Here is a 16,845-nt window from a genome sequence, read left to right on the forward strand (position 1 = left end):
CTAGAAACCACAGGGAAAACAAAACGTTTGCCTGATCACCTTAATCATTCACATCCCCCAGCCCTTTGACACAGACAAGGTAACTCTCACTGCACCTCAGTTAACCAGCCATGAAGGAGAGTGAAGACTTACTTTCGTTTCCCCAAGACATTCGCAGCACAGTGCCCAGGAGGCTGCCTTTACACAGCATGTGGCTTAAAAAACTCTTCTTCTTTCAGTCCTTGCACAACACCTGTTCTCCTTTTGGTTATGATACCTTGACAGAAGCCATCTTGCGTTACAAAAACAAAAAACGATACCACAAACTGTGGATGTGTTTTGTGTGGGGGGTGGGGGGGGTGGGCAGAGAGAAAGAGAGAGAAAAATCAGATCTGCTCTTTGGAACAGTTGTCCTTCACCGGCACTTTCTGTAGCTTCGACATTGTGAAGAAGCCAGAGAGGGCAGCCCCCAGCAGGCACGGGGCTGTACCAACCAGTCCTCCAGAGGCAGGTGATCATCCCCTTCTAGTCTGCGGCTCACCTTCCAGCCGAGGAGCATGTGCAGGTCCTCCAAAACGAGCCGGGGTGGGTCGTGATGGGGGTGGTGGTGGTGACAGCACACGGGGTTCAAATCCTTGGTGGTGGTGGTGGGGGAAAAAAGAAGTTTGCCTGGAGAGAAGTGGGAAGCTGGGGAGGAGAAGCCAGCGGGTGGCGGGTGCAGCAGGAGCAGAGAGCAGCAGCAGACGAGACAAACCTGGCAACCGAAAGAGCTTCCAGCCAGCCCCTGCTGCCTTTTATATACTGTACCATAATGCTTCAGCTCTGGCTTTTACCCTTCTCCGAGAACATGAATATATTATTATCCGCACAAAGGAGCAGGTTATTGTTTATGAATTACCAGCCTTCCCAGCAACAAAGGCTATTTTCATAAGAAAACTCCATTTCATTTCAGCTCCAATTTGATTACCAGCTAAAGAAAAGGAGCCCTATGGTCAAACCCCCAAAGGATTTTTTTTTTTATTCATGCCTTTGAATGGGCTTTATTGCTTTCTTTTCAGAGCTGACGTGGAAAGCTTTTAGAGTAAAACATTGACAAAAAATTATTGCGCGCTATTTTGTGCAATAAAAGACCTAAAGAGGGCATCGAGCCCTTATCCATCCTTCACTGTTTTCTTTTTTTTTTTCCCAGAATTGCACAGGCTGAAATTAATGACAGGCTACAGAGAGAAGAACCTATCTAAGGTCTCACAATACATGTCAAATCTAAATGATCACTAACCACTGAATAGCCTATGGGGAGAAAAGGAGGGAGGGGAAGGGGGGACTACAGCTGACTGATTCATGGTCTTGAAAAGAAAGACACCTTGATGAGTTTAGTGCACCACAATTGGCTGGGACGGATTCTGAAACGGTTGTATAGACTATCTGTCAGTTAAACCCAGCAGACGAGAACCTAAAAAAAAAATTCCTTGGCTGAAAAGGGTTGCACCATTCGGCAAACAACTGTTTTCTACCTTGCCTGAAAAGACTTCAAGCAATATGTTTTCACTACCCTACGGTTATTTCTGTGATTGGACTGTAAAAGTAACAAACCTCACACACATGTGAATGTTTGGGACTTACTGTATGGAATGCATGACAAGACCGTGCCATGTTCTCGCACACCACTTGCGTCAGTCATCAGATGTATAATTTAAAGGTAATCACTTTTAAGTCTTTAACTCCATATGAGGTCATTGTATTCTGCAGGAATACTGACATGAAAAATTAGCATGTAGCTGACATCAGGATGGGTATCTTGGGCCAGTTAAATTCATTGAGTGCAATGAATCCAAATACAGTCTTTGGATCAGTCAGTAATAAACCAATCACAGTCCAATCTGGACGACATGATGTCAGTGGTGACGATGAGAACAGATCCCTTTTTTGCTCCTAGATCACTGATTCAGTTCACCATCCCCTTCCAGATGTATTTTACATTAGAGAATATAATTACCAAATGAGCTACAAACATATTTGCTGTGTTTGAGGGAGGCGATGTTTTCTGTGAAGTCCGGTTTCATCTTTAATGTCGGACACCACACCTGATTAAAATACACATACTTTCAGAAGCATATTTCTTCATGCCAGACAAGAGGATTGGGTAGAATTTGGTCCCATTACTAATGCTAGAGAGCTACAGGAGTGATAACTGGGAAACCTTTTATCCTCTGCTCTGTTACTATGCCATTTACATGCCTTCAGAGATTAAGCCTCATTATTTCTAACAATGGCATAGCAACTGAATGGTGCTCTGTCCTGGGTACAAACATTTTGCTAATACCTGAATTCAGATTCAAAGTTCACCAACTGTGAAGATGCTGGCTTCTGGATGCATTTCTTCCACCAAAATATTTCATTCCAGTTTGGGGGTGACCACACTATAGGCTTCTGCATGTGCTCTATAACTGTGGACTGACGCTGCGCTTCGGTTTCTGGTGAAAGGCAGATTCTGCAACAGAGAATCTTTCTTTGTGTGTGTGTGTAATCCAAGACAAGAGAGATGGCATTGCCAGGCTAGCTTTGATTTAATTCTGGCACTCGGAATAAGCCATTTTAATGCAAGCCAAGTTAGAAAAAAGCAGCAGCTCACATAATAGAAACAGCTAGAAAATCTGGGTAATACCAATCACAACAGAACTTTGTATTATTTCCTCACCAGCAAATAAAGCGAATATATCCTGATATAATAATTCTGAAATAACACCATCACTTTTTCTGTGGCATCTGGAGTATTCGTTTTACTAGATGGTACTTAGAAATATTTGTAAATAAATATACCTACAAAAATTGATCTGGTTATTTCACGACTCGTCATTCAAATCAACATGTCCAAAGTGATAATTCAATAAACATGTCATGTTATGTTACATTTTGAAAGGTGTGTATAAAATCAAAAGCAATTTTCTTTCTACATAATAAATGATTGACATCAATTATACCTTAATAGAATTCCATCTCTTTAAAAAAATAATTAAACATACAGGATTTTCTATTTAGTAGTGGGAATACTTTACACTGCTAAGGTCCAGAGAGATTTTGACTTGCTAAACATTTTTCACAGATAAAAGCCCATTTTGGGATAACCTGATTATTCGACGGGATTCACAGCTATTCTTCTACACTGACCAAGGGAAGCCATAGACACATACAGCGTGCTTCAAGAGCAGCACTCATGTTGTGTTCTTTTGCGTCATAACCCAGAAGAGAAGCGAAAGAACTTCAAGTGACGGAGGAGTATTGCTTTGGATCACACCTGTAGCTGACACCCAAAACCCCACCGAGAGACAAGATGATGCCCACCTGTTTTATCCAACTGAACCCCAGCTGGTGCCCACACCAATTCAGCTCCAGCTGGGGAGAGATCCAACCCAAACCTACAAGGGGCACAGCCTGGATGTGAACCAGTTGCTCTTTCAGGGTGTGACTTTATACTACAATCTGAGTGTTGGTTAAGGCTACTGGAAGGGCCACTAAGGAGTCCAACTGAGTAGCGTGTAGATGCCTAGAGGTAAGTATGTGTAGTAAGTGTAATACCTTTAGTAAGTTTTGAAAAGAGGGGGGTCTAATTCATCTTCTTCCTTAAATAATGGGGACAGGTATACCTGCCAGCGACTCAGACTTCCCTGACTTTCAGCCACACAAAACGTGAAAGTTCTACCCAGCACTTATCGCAGGATTTGATCTATATGTTAAGTATAAATCAGGCGCTCTTTTATGTTTTTATGCTCCTTTGTATTTATGCAGGAATATTTAACTGTAGACAAAAGGTGACTTATTCATTATTCATCCCGAACAAGGCAAGTATGGCAATTTGAAAAGGCTGACATTTGAGCTTTTTGCCAACACCAGCAAAATTATATCCTTTCCATTGTAAATCAATGAAGTAGAATCATTGTGCACAAAGGAATTAAATTGCCTTGTCACTTTAATAAGGCCACCTTATATACAACCTTCACCCAAAGCTGTTGTGCAGAAGAAAGGCACATCTTCTACCTCAGCTGCTTTAGAACTCTGCTGGCTTTCCAATTAAATGAACACACACTCAGTCTTTCAGTCTCAAGCCTCTCTTTGCAGGCTACTGATGTCACAATGTCATAAGCACAAAGGCCTTCCACAGCTCCAATCAACATGTATTTAGTTTCATGGTCCTCTGCTTTGTTGAAGTAATGGCACCCATTATACTATTAATATCCATTTGCTGCATTTACAGCTACATCTTTCAAGAGAGACACATATTTCAAAATGTTTTCAGCACTAAGCGACATAACAGTATTTTAGGTTTATTTTTTCTTCTTACAGACTCTTCATTTTGGTCAGAGTCTTGCAGGATTGCGCCATGTTGTAAACTGTGGGGAGAAGAATCCTTTGATGCGGTCTCAGAACTTTGTGTGCGCTCTTAATGTTATTTGGCTTCTCGGCTTATTTGGGTCAAAGAGCTCTACTACACGTTTCATTGTTCAGTATTCTAAAATGTAGCATGTGTCAAATTAATCGGGCCCACTCGGAAAAGTTTGTATGTGTACGTCTTAGAGGTGGGGGTCTTATAAAAGGGTACCAAAGGCTTTCTCATTTACATTTGACAGGATTAGTAACCATGAGAACAACCATAGAGAGATCTTTATTTTAAGTGATTAACAAATGGGGGTACGTTTTAATAGTGTTCTCAAAAGGGCGCTAAGAGCTTGTTAAATTCCATTCTGATTTTTTAAGGGTTTTTCTATTATACCATATAAAGGTAATGTGAATGAAGATGCACTTACTGTGACAGTCAAAGGAGTATGCCCAGCAGTTACCTAAAAAACATGATTACGTTCACACAAATGTAACGATGGAGAAAATGGGCTATTTTTTCAGATGGAACCATTCTCCAAGCATCTCAAAATAGTGAACAAAGAGAAATGCTAAACAGACTGCCAATGACAGTTCATGCTTTCACCATCAGTACAAGACAAAATACACACTTCTTGTTCTCTTCACTGATACTCTGTGTCAATTTTTTTTAAAATTATTGTTTGTTTTATTTTTGGCTTGTTTACTATATAGCAATATGCAACGTGGAATACAGAAAGTCAGCTAGACAAGGGTAAGGCTTCAGAAAGGGGTAGATAAACAGTGCATTTTTATCCATATTCAAAGTCAAAAAGCAGGACATTGATTACTATATTATCTAAAAACTAGAACTAAGAGTAAGAGACTTTCTATAATATACAGGGAAGCAAAAAAATCAGATTAAAACTAATTTCACAACAAACCATAATTTGTCATTTCTCTGACAGAAATGTTACAAATGCAGAGAATTTCCACATCTGAATATTACAGTGTATTTATTCAAACATGGTTACTGTTCTGGGGACTATAAGAAGCTGAGGATCATTGTCTTTCCCTTGACAAACTCTCAGACAATTCGGATCTCAGACATTATGTCTGTATTGAATAAAGTACATATGGCTATGGAGGATTTATCTAAAGATATGCTGTAATTATTATTTGTGATGACTTCAATCTCCTAAAAAACAAAGTTAGTCAAACCCATATCACATCACCATCAGATTTAGACACTACTTTGCAACTTTTTAATTTTTCATTAAGTTTCCTAGCTGGTGGTTTCAGGCTAGATGCCTGGAGGTAAAATACCCCCCTAACTGAATTTGAAAATCTTATGCTTTTCAAAAACTAAAATACCACCAACCTCCCCTATGATGGAAAGCTAACATTTTTCAGCTCTTTCTACATACAATATAACTAGAGAATGTGTCAATTTCTAATCAAGATGGTGACACTGTTGCACGGATCTGTCCTGCATTGTTCACATAGCAAGTCTTGTTTTTTTTATTCAGAATGATGATATAATGGCCACACAAACCTAAACAATGCTTACCCGATGTAACCGAACTGTAAACTTTGTATAGATGAAATTGTGGCATGAGGGAACTGTGCTTGATTGTGCTTTCTTTTCCCCAACTCTAACTAGGGACTAATTTGGGATATCTAACAGCACATCAAAAGCAACAAAATGTTGCCCCCAAAAGTATAAAAACTCAAAAGTCGGATCTTTGTTTTGTGACAGCTGTAGTACTTAGAATGGAGAACACCACTCAGGTTCCAACTTTGAGACAACAAGCAGCTAGTGCCAATTATACAGTATTCCAGTTGACAAATTATTCTCGTGAACAGAAATGTAATGTTTAATTATTGTTATGATACTGTCTTAGCCAAACTTATTAATTAAACTGATTCATTGACATTTGAAGTACTCAGTCAGATATGTAAAGGCCTCACCTTTTAAAATGTATATTTAAGGTATTTTTAAAGGACAGTTTTCTTTAAATATATTTTATATATATATGGTTTGAAATCTGTTTCAGGACACATTGGAGTATTACACTTTCATAATGCATATCATAATGTCGGCAGAAAAAAAAGAGTCACTGTGTGAAAAAAGCAGTAAAAGAAAGCAAATGTTAATCATACTGAGGAGATAAAAATAAACAGTAGTTTCAAGTTAACATCTTGATTTGTGAGACTATACTGATACATCTAGTCATTGCGTTTTAGATTTCTTTTTTCTGACACCATATAAAATATGTACATGTTGGATGTGAAAAAATGCCAGCAACCCCAGTCACATTAGATTTTCAAACATTTTCCCCACAAGAGAGTTTAATTCCGAATCTCTCTCCCCCACTCCCAACAGCACACACTGAGAAAGCCACACAAAAGATAACATTCATATCACCCACTAGATCATTTCTTCTCTCAGAAATACAACACAGGGTGATAAATAAAACATTTCTCCATGGTCCATTTTCAATACAGATTATTATAATGAGAAACAGGTAACATTTTCTGTCCTATTTGCCTACAGTGACAGACCTGGGAGAGCTTTGTCCTCATGTAAATGGCTTATGGATGCTATTCTCTCTCCAAATGTCATCATTGCCTTTTTAAAGACAAAAGAAAAGCAGACTTCATTCTGGATAGTGAATGACTGTTGCAGCGATGTTTGTATCCACATGGATGTTATTTTGTTTCAAATATATATACATTGTGTATTATACTAAATGCAAGAGTCTTAATAGAAAAGGTGTGCAAGATCATCTGTCTGAAGAAATGCCTCATAAGCCGAAACACAATTTCAAACACTTAGGTTTATCCATAAAGAGAGACAGAACTGTTGAAACACTGTGATGACATTTTTATCTCATTCAAAAAACCACCACCAGGATAAATAAAACTATAATCATGTATTTCTAGCGGGTTAAAAGTGATGGAAAATTATCAAGAAAGCAATTAATGAAGGCTAGAATTCAAATGAAAGTGTCCAAATGTAACAAAGGTGCTCAAAGCATGCTGTGGTAATTGTTTGCAGAATTCAGATTAATAAGAGAGAAGAGGGCATTGAAAGCCTACATTCTCCACTCCAAAGCTAATTATAAGTGAGCCTTTTAAAGTAGTGCTTTAGAAAATGGAATTTTTGAGACGTGCTTTTAAAGGCGTTTTTCTCAAGTTACCAAGCAAGATTACTGCATGTATTAATAATATGGAAAGAGGTCAAATGTAATCACAAATTCAATAACATGGCTTTACAGTGGTGGTAAAATGCTGTTGCTGAAAGAAACAGAAATGTGTAATCTTTTATAAATTCTGACAATCGGTTTATGAAAGGGGTGCAGTCCCACCAATCTCTAGAATGATCCAGTAACAAGGAAATAAATGGTAATTTTGCAAGGCTATTGGAACTACCAGAAGTTTCACTCTCTCTTCCAGCACCTGACAAAGATAATTGTTATAATTTCTTGTCTCTTTACTATTGCCATTGTGTCATGCTCGGAAACAGAAAAGTGTTTACCTTGTCATTTTGCACTTAAGGGGTAAGGGCCAGCAAAATCGAGTTCAAAGATTTGATAAATCCCCTTTCTCCAGACAACAATCTTAGCTGTCTCAGGCTGAATTGTGCCCGCATTACTGTCAAAAACGAACATGACACTCAGCTTTCACTACAGCACTTTGCAGTCAAAGCAACACACACATACAGTACAATAAATATTGACAGATTCAGCATGTCAGACACTGACACTTCACACAAAAATGGAATAAAACAAACTTTTCCCATTGAAAGGCATACGTTGTTACCAGTGTCAGCACAGTATGCAGTACGTAATATGTCTCTAAAAGTCGTTTATCATTGCAGAGGATGCACAAAGTCACAGAGCAGTTCAGCAAAGGTTTGAAACGAGTTTTAATTTGTTATGAAAAGGACATTTTCCAGACAAGGGCAAAGAAAACTCATGCAAGGCGTATCCCCCAGGGTGCTTTACAGGTCCAACGAGCCTTGCCGGAAGTTTAATGGTCTTGGGTACAAGACTAAAGGTAATGGGTTATTACCATGAGTGGGTGTTTAGAAGTGATCACTGTGTATGGATTAGAATCATATAAATACTTCCACACATGGCACAATGGCTATTTCTGATAAGGTTATACTTGCTTTTCAGTTGTTACTGAAATGTCACATTTTCAGGCCAGGACAGTAATGAACCCAGGTCAGGGTTCTACCTCATCATCATATTCTTAATCTCTTTCAGCATATGCAGGGGAGGGAAAAGAGGCATTTTGATAGTACTGCAACTACTGCAGGAGTAAACCCTGATTATGAGTAGATAGAAGTAAAATAACAACAGCCCTTTACACGCATAATAAAACAGACAGTAGATTTGATGAATAACTCCTTTAGCTTTTTGACACAGATAAAAGGAAAGGAGGGAAAGTTTCTTTTACTATTAATGAATTGCCACACATTTTGACAGGAAATTCAACATTTATCCTGCAAATCCACTGTTTTGTGTGTAGAGAAGTGGATCTCTTGCCTTTAAATATCATTTGCTTATGATCTGATTTTTTTACTGTCCCCTCAATCAATATGGTAAAAAAAAATCTTAGCCAATTACACCTGTAGGTTTTCCTATTGAAATTAAATCCACCGTCCTTTAACAATGTAAACTAACCACCTGGACTGCTCAGTACTAATACCTGACCATTTTTCACAACACACCATGTATCTTACGTGGACACTCAATAAATCTTTAACTCAGCACAGATAGACTGGCTAGATAAGATGAATAGCTATCACCAATGTAGTGTATTAAGTAATAGAATTCAGTCTTTTTATCCTTGTTCAATTGTGCATCTTAGTCGATATACTCTTTAATATTTTTTTCAATGCCTGTTTCCTGTTGATAGTTTAACCCAATCCTCATTGATGATGACCTCACATTATGATTAAGTGTCAGTGTAAGGAAGAAAGTAACTGCTTTTAGCCTAGAGGAAAATCTGCTGGTTGTTAATATACAATTAGATCCTGCAGAAGTGCGTTTGTCGTAGTTTTTTCTTCCAGGCTTGTTAGTACAGTATGTGCACCTGCTTATAAATTTGAAGGTATGACAATGTATCTTTTTTGTAATGAGATAGAGAGTAGGTTCTCATTTCTGTTCAAATTCTTCAATGTCTTACCAGTAAGAACAGAAATGTAATTTCTCACCTAGTGTATTTCTTTACCTTGTTGAGAGATCATATCAATTCGAATCCAATTAAACGAAAGCAAAGAAACATCAAAAAAGTCGCTATTTACAAGTTTAATTCACAGAAACATTATTACAAATTAGTGAGTGGAAACAATAAATACAGTGGTCACAAGTAAGAAAAGGGGGACAGATGGTTACTGCTAACAAGCAGACATGAAATCTGAAGGACATTCTTTTTTCTGAAAACCTACAGTGCTTATGTGGCGTTTAATTATAGCAAGTTAATTTAAATACATAATTTAGGGGAAAAAATCAAATATTCTTGAAATGTTAGCTACAGACACATTTTCCGGGAATATTTTTTATTTCCCAGGTTGTATCTGATATGTCTAAGGCCAGCAGTGCCTAAAAGGACGGTTTTTTGACTATTACTTACACAAGTAAGCAGTTTTAGGAAAGATGGCCGGACACCGGAGCATTTTAGAAAAAAACATTTCCAAAGTCACAATTTTCAGATATTTACAATATAAAGCTACGTTTTTAGAATCTCGTATGAAAAAATGCAAACCCCACCCCCCCCTTCAAAAAAAACTACACATACAGAAAAAAATGAGGTAATTTCCAAACAAAGACAATCTAAAAAAGGTTTGAAACATTGACAATTTACCTGATATATTTCCAGTATTTATCAGAGTTGTATTGCTATTGCTTTTCCAGAAAAAACTAGTTATTTCTGCTTTTCACTTACGTGCTGATCAGACAAACTAGCAGGGTGGTGGAAAATGAAGTGCTCTCAAGTAAAGGCTGGGACAGCACGATCTGACGCGCATCTCCCATCTGCCGGTTCAGGAATTGGGATTCCTTTCCACTGCCTCCGAACCCCTCAGTTTCTCCAGGCAGACTGACAAATAATGTACCTATAATGTGTGGCATTTGTGCAGGCTTTTATCCTTTATTTTACAAGTGGCCATCAGATTGTGATAAAAAAAAAGGAGCAGTTAGAGCTCGCTGGCACAAAGGTCCAGATCATACAATTGATATCCAGGACTTTGAACCATCAGCCCCTGGATTAAACGCAGGCTCAGGTAACACAGGTTAGAAGCCCATGCTGTTTGTCAACGGCAGCCTCTGCCAGCCTTGTATCAGTCCCCTGAGTGACAATTTCTTTTTACATTTCTGCATTCCAATATGTTATTGTCATATGGCTCAATCACGATCACAGCATTGGGGATGAATGGCTTGCTGGAAAGTCTGAAGGCTCGGGTTAATTTTCATACCGGCTTGCACTCATTTGACTCAGACCTAGTACATGTCGCAATCTGTTGTGAAGTGTCCTGCTGAAAACAGCCACTCTGCTCTGACTGTAACGCTGCCGCAAATCTCTTTACAAATTGGTCTCATCCCAAGAAGGGTCATTCATATTTTTTAATACTTTCCTCACAATCTTTTCCAATTCTTTGCGGGCCCTTTGTTCCTCTTCAAGAGACTTTTTCATCTTCTTGTTATCCTGTTCAGAACACAGAACATGGGAGTGAATATTTTTCGGTCAAGCAAAGATTCAACCCTGAAAGCCAAGGAACTTTCTAAACCACCCATGGCACAGATCGAGAAAAGGGCACAAAACGTTTTCAAAGACCCTTAATATCGCATTAAGTATACTGAAGTTTGTCATTAAGAAGTTGGAGGCACCCAGACCCCTCAAAGCTGAGTAGCCAGCAAGGAAGGAGCTGGTTACAATGGCAACTATATGGCCACTGTATGGCCAGCCAGAACTTAGAAACAGTTACAGAGTTGAGGCTGAGATGGGAGAAAGTGTCCATCAGCTCCACTCCACAAAGGGCTCTTGTACGGAACTAAAAAGAAACTTTCAAATATTTTTCAAATGTTGCACAGGGTTGGCAAAAAGCACCCAAGCAAGATACTGCAAAAATGTGGCACAATATTTAGTGGGCAGACTATAAAAAGTATGAAGTAACCTTTAGGACTAAATGCAAAGGGTTACACCTGATGCAAACCCAACATAGTGCATCAGTCACCCAACACCATCCCTACTGGCAAGAACGGTGGTGGCAGCAAATTGTCAAAGCTCTGCTCTCATCAGGAGGGACTAAGAAGCTTCTCAAGACTGATGGGAAAGTAGAAGGAGCTGGAGCAAACTATGGACAAATGTTAAGAAAAACCTTCAGCTTCAGGCCTAAAACTGGGACGGCAGGATTAGGATTCAAAGCTACACTGTAGTGGTTTAAGAATAGTAAAATAAGTTTCCCTAATTGTTTCAGTCCAAGTCCTGACTTGAACCCTATTATGAACCTGTGAAAAAATGCTGTCCACAAGCGTTCCCTAGGCAACCTGAGAGAGCTTGAGTGTATCTGCTAAAATGAATGGGCAAAAACTGTACCATGCTGGTATGAAAAGTTGGTAGTGACTTACCCCCAAAACATTTGGGTGGAATATGTGCACACCCTTGTAAAGCATTACACATGTGATTATAACGTCTCGTGTAGCAGTTATAAAGGGATTATGATGTCATTATGGAGCAACATTCAAATAAAGCCTTACTTATTTTTCGGTTTAGTTTTTGCTGATGTTTACTGTAAATTATTTTACCCTGACAAGTCTACAGTTTGGACATTCAAGTTTTAAATAAAAAAAGTTTAAAAATGTGCAGTACGTAAATAATATTTCACCCTCGGAACAGTCTGAATACTTTTGCAAAGCCCTGTAACTCTTCCAACTATCACTAACTAAACGTGTCACACAGAAACCCCATCAACCCCATCTTTTTGGCAGAGATTGTGTATTTTAGAAAACAACATCTACTTTTATTTTCTGTACGTTCCAATTACATTAAAATACATAGTAAATACTAGCTTAACATTTGATATCAGCTTTTGTGACCTCATCTACAAAAAAATGATATATTACCTTTATAATAGAGCTAATATTTGCCTACCTGTTTAAGTTCTTGTACTTCATCCTTTAATGCATAAACTGTGTCCACAAGGCTCCTTTAAAATTTAAAACATTAGAACTTGTTTAAGCATCCATACAGAAAATACAAAAATAGTACGAAATGTAAGAAGGAATTCAGTCAGTACTAAGATACACTAAAAATGATATACTGCTAAACCAGGAAGAATGCAGCTTTACAATATAAATCAGAATACCAAATTTGGCATAAATATCTAACTGTCTACTAAAATCAGTGTGCTCCTAATCATTAGTATGAGAAATAAAACAGAGTTTCTTTGGTCATGCATAACGTCTGTGGCTACAGCAATTTGTTTCTTAATAAATCAAAAGAATCACTAAGTTCAGGTCTTAAAATCCATGCACAGAGGGAAACTACAAGGTGTTTATACTTCAGTAACAGTCCCGAGGACAGCCTAGGAGTTAGTCAAGATCGGTCTTTCTTTTTTTCCTTTTACGTGATGTGCACGATCAATTTCAGACAAATGACAATTCTGTATGGCCTTTCAAGATCAGCCTTATGGCTGAATGTCAAACTCAGTTTCCTTTTGTTAATAACATTTCCCTTAAGTTATATCAGTTCTTTTCCAAGTGCCAGTAAGGGGCCCCTCAGATAAAATACAAAAGTTGTTGAGAGAAACAGTCTTACTTCTCCTCAATGACAGTCTGACCATTGCTTTTGGTTTCTTCCACAATAATCTTCTCCTCTTCAGGAAATAGCATATGAGGGCCTGATTCCTTCCTAGACCCTGTTTTAAAAGAAGAAAGTGTCTGCAGTTTGGTTTCAGTTTGCCGTTTCAGGTAATCGTGTGCTTCTTGTGGTGAAAACAAAGCTAACTACTGAGTAACTCTACATGCAGTGACCCTACACTGTTTACACACATCTCACAAGACAAAAAAGTGCTGTAAAACCAAGTGCCCAGATCATTTAACCCCTGTTTTTTATTATACCGAAGCAAATATAATTAATGTGTCATCTTAAATAAAACACTCCCCATTCTGTAGCATACAGAAATAACCACAATGGTTTCTTCAGATGTCTTGCAGATTGGATGGTCTTTTTTCTTAAAGGAAGACCAATAAAGGCTGAAGTTCAGGAGTCACAGGTTAGGGAAAAACTCTCCTCCTCATAGTAGCTTTTCCAGTAATTTATTGTCTTTTTCCTCTCGTTGAAGTTTTGTTCTTTTGTTCAACCTGTTTAACAGTCTTTGATGTCTCCATTCTTGTGATGAGCCTTTAAACATCTGCCGTGTATAACAGCACAGAAATAAATATGACAACACAGAAAGACCCCTCTAATTTGTTGTCTTATTACAATAGAATTACAACACTATTATTATGATCACTAATAACACATTAAGTTGAATGGTAGCATTAAAACAAAAAACACTGCAATTACAAAGAAGCCAAGATAAAACACAGCTGTGGACAGAAGTTTTCACTAGGGATTGACTGATACCAGAAACGCTGGGGGAAGGATTGATGCTAATACACCAATACCTGCAGGCGAAAACCTGTCAAAAAATCGTTACAAACTTTTCTTTTAGGTGGTAGCAAGCACACCTCAGACACAGGTTTGAATGAGCAACGATTACTAAAATCCCACACCACAATGGCTGTTATGAAAGAAATAACACCCCATGCCTGGGATGCAATTGTATGGTGAAGGAATACCAATGTGTTTGTAAAAATGATAATTTGAGACAGAGAGAGGCACTTAAACAATATTAACAACATATTGCATGATCCATACACAGGTCTCCAAAATGAATAGGCATTCTTTATAATTTTGGCATCTGCGCCACTACATCTAGATTGTGCTCCATTCATTCACTAAGCATCTCTATCTTTAAAAATTACAATGGCCTTTTTAAACTTTCCACACATCCAATATACAAGATGTCTGCATTCCAGTGGCTTGACAAGGGTAAGAGATACTGATTTATCTGCTTTTGGATTTGTTATGGCCGTGCCTAAGTTCAAGTGCCCATCTGCTCCACTGAGGTCCCAGCCCAGTCACCACACAGGAGTCCTGTAGTGTTTATCGTTGCACGTTTTCCATAAGATCACTAAAAACATGGACAAAAGCATCTGGTATCCATCTGTTCTGCTACTGAGTTAGTAAATTATTTTCTAAAGCTTTAATTATTAAACAGACGATTTTATTGCTGGCTGATCATATGCATCAGTGGGAATTACATAGAAGTTTCACTGGAACTTGAGGAAACAGAAACCTCTGTCCATGACTGCATTGTAATTTCCAGAAATAGCTATATAATTTAGAAATAAATATCACTTCCATTAGAAAACAAATAATTTCAAATGGAACAACACTCCTGTATGAAACACCTCTAACTTTCATAGTACGAATCTGTATTCTGTAACATGTACCATTTTTTCCCATTTTCAATATAAATCATTGTACCACAATCTAACAAAAGAAATATTTATTTAAAAGGGTATATTACAACGTTGATTACGTTTTTGTTATATATATGGATATATAACAAACACAAATACACATACTGTACAATAAATATGTAACATTCAAATATACATACAATGTTTATACAAGGCTGTTACCTATTCAGAGGGCTCTCGAGCCAAATGATAGAATTCAGTCACAAAGATCATCACACAATATCACGACTAGCTTATTCTCAGCTCAAATACACCATGTTTGGCAAGACAATCCATGTGGCAGACACTGTATATACAAAGATTATAAATTAAAAAAAAAAACATTTAGCTTTTTTTGGTTCCTGTTGTAAGTTTCAAATTGGACCAGCTAGAAACCCATCATCTGTCACTGTATTGTACACTTCCACGATACACATGCTGCCACTGTATAGAGTTCAGAGCCTCTTTGTGATAATCCCTTAGCCTTGCACTGGTTGTGTAACCTTTTCTTTTTTACTTTGTCATAAACACTTTGCCCTTCTAGGCAGTCCACTTTAAATATTAAATTTAAATGCAGACCTTGCCCTTTCCTGCTATATCTGTGGATTCAAATGTAAGAGGGACAGCAGGTGCACTGGGTAAGCCTTACAACTGACTGTGGGTTATGTCCCCACTCCTGTACACCTGAGTGAGGTACTTTACCCCAGTTGCTCCAGTTCTCCCTGCTGTATAAGTGAGGACCTGCAATGGACTCACATCTCCTCTAGGGGGCAGTCATGTGTCCTCAGTCTTCTCAACACTATGCAAACCAAGATGAGCTGCTGAGCTACTGTGCTCTGGTGTGGACCTTGCCTTAAAATACCTAAATACGACTCTAAACCATTTACATTTGTTCCACACTCTGTCATTGACTGCCTGGGGGCATTTTCTAATTGGGGAATTGGTTCACAAATTTTCATACTGTTGCACACGACTGACATTACTGTTAGTAACATTTAGGAGACAAATACTTAATTAGGAGTAAAAGGAAGTTAAATATAAAAAACAATATTGAGGGCCACTACAAGGTAGATTATCTAGCTCTTCACAGGGGTGTACAAAATCTCAGCTTATTAAACAATTTAAGAACTCACAAAACAATAATATTCATTCCACGACTACCCTTTATGGGGATCTTTTTCATAAAACATCTTCTTATGGTCTCTGTGTACTCCATCTCTAGGATGTATAAATCTGTAGTTTAAGTAAGTCCTTTATTCAAACATATTTACAATGACAACCAGGTGTGTGTATGCCAGTTCTTAATAGAGGCACCAGAACAGTGAAAATCAACATCCAAAACACGGAGTAGGATGACTATAACATGAGTTTTATAATAGAAAGATGCAAAAATCCTAACTGTCCCCTAACTGTTTCAAGTTGGTAAAAGAGTTGAGGCTAGGAAGATAATGTAAACTAAATTGAAAATTACCAAGACTTTATAAAATTGCATATATACACAAATACACATATAAATAAAAGTTGAGGTCCTTATTTAAATAAATCATTCCTTTTGAAGTATAAATTGCTGTAATTAAAATCAATAGTCCATTATTGGACTACAGACAGTCAAGTGTAAATATCACTGTGGGTCACTGGAGTTGCTGAAGACCACAAACAAATATTTGCAATCCTAAAATACTCTAAAGCAGAAAAAAAACTTTACTTCCACAAAATGTCTTCAGTTCCACAATAGTTTTTCTGCTTTTCTTCCCTCTGCTCATGTAAAATGCATTCAACACTACAAGCTCTATTTACAAAATATTACACAATATTCTTACAACACTAACACTTCTAGTTATACAAATGAACTGCATTATTTTTCAGTTTAGTCAAACAAATTAAGACAAGTACAGGGCTCCGGGCATTTCAGACAGCCAACTGCATATACTGCTGG

General features: G+C 37.8%; 1 protein-coding gene and 1 long non-coding RNA gene across 4 annotated transcripts in view; one reads left to right on the forward strand and one right to left on the reverse strand.

The window, feature by feature from the left end:
* Positions 1 to 16,845, forward strand: part of LOC148675864 (uncharacterized) — a 125,698-nt gene that overhangs the window by 101,661 nt on the left and 7,192 nt on the right. The window lies entirely within an intron of this gene.
* Positions 9,636 to 16,845, reverse strand: part of arhgef7b (Rho guanine nucleotide exchange factor 7b) — a 51,533-nt gene continuing 44,323 nt past the window's right edge. For all 3 annotated transcript variants that reach the window (XM_088596929.1, XM_088596937.1, XM_088596949.1), the window contains 3 exons: positions 13,159 to 13,258; positions 12,493 to 12,547; positions 9,636 to 11,046 (listed from right to left, as the gene is read on the reverse strand). In XM_088596929.1, coding sequence (XP_088453055.1) covers positions 10,924 to 11,046; positions 12,493 to 12,547; positions 13,159 to 13,258 — 278 coding nt within the window. In that variant the 3' untranslated portion in view covers positions 9,636 to 10,923. The remainder of the gene's footprint in view (positions 11,047 to 12,492; positions 12,548 to 13,158; positions 13,259 to 16,845) is intronic.

Source organism: Lepisosteus platostomus, chromosome 2 (assembly GCF_059453375.1).
Source record: "Lepisosteus platostomus isolate fLepPlt1 chromosome 2, fLepPlt1.hap1, whole genome shotgun sequence".
Lineage (NCBI taxonomy): Eukaryota > Metazoa > Chordata > Actinopteri > Semionotiformes > Lepisosteidae > Lepisosteus > Lepisosteus platostomus.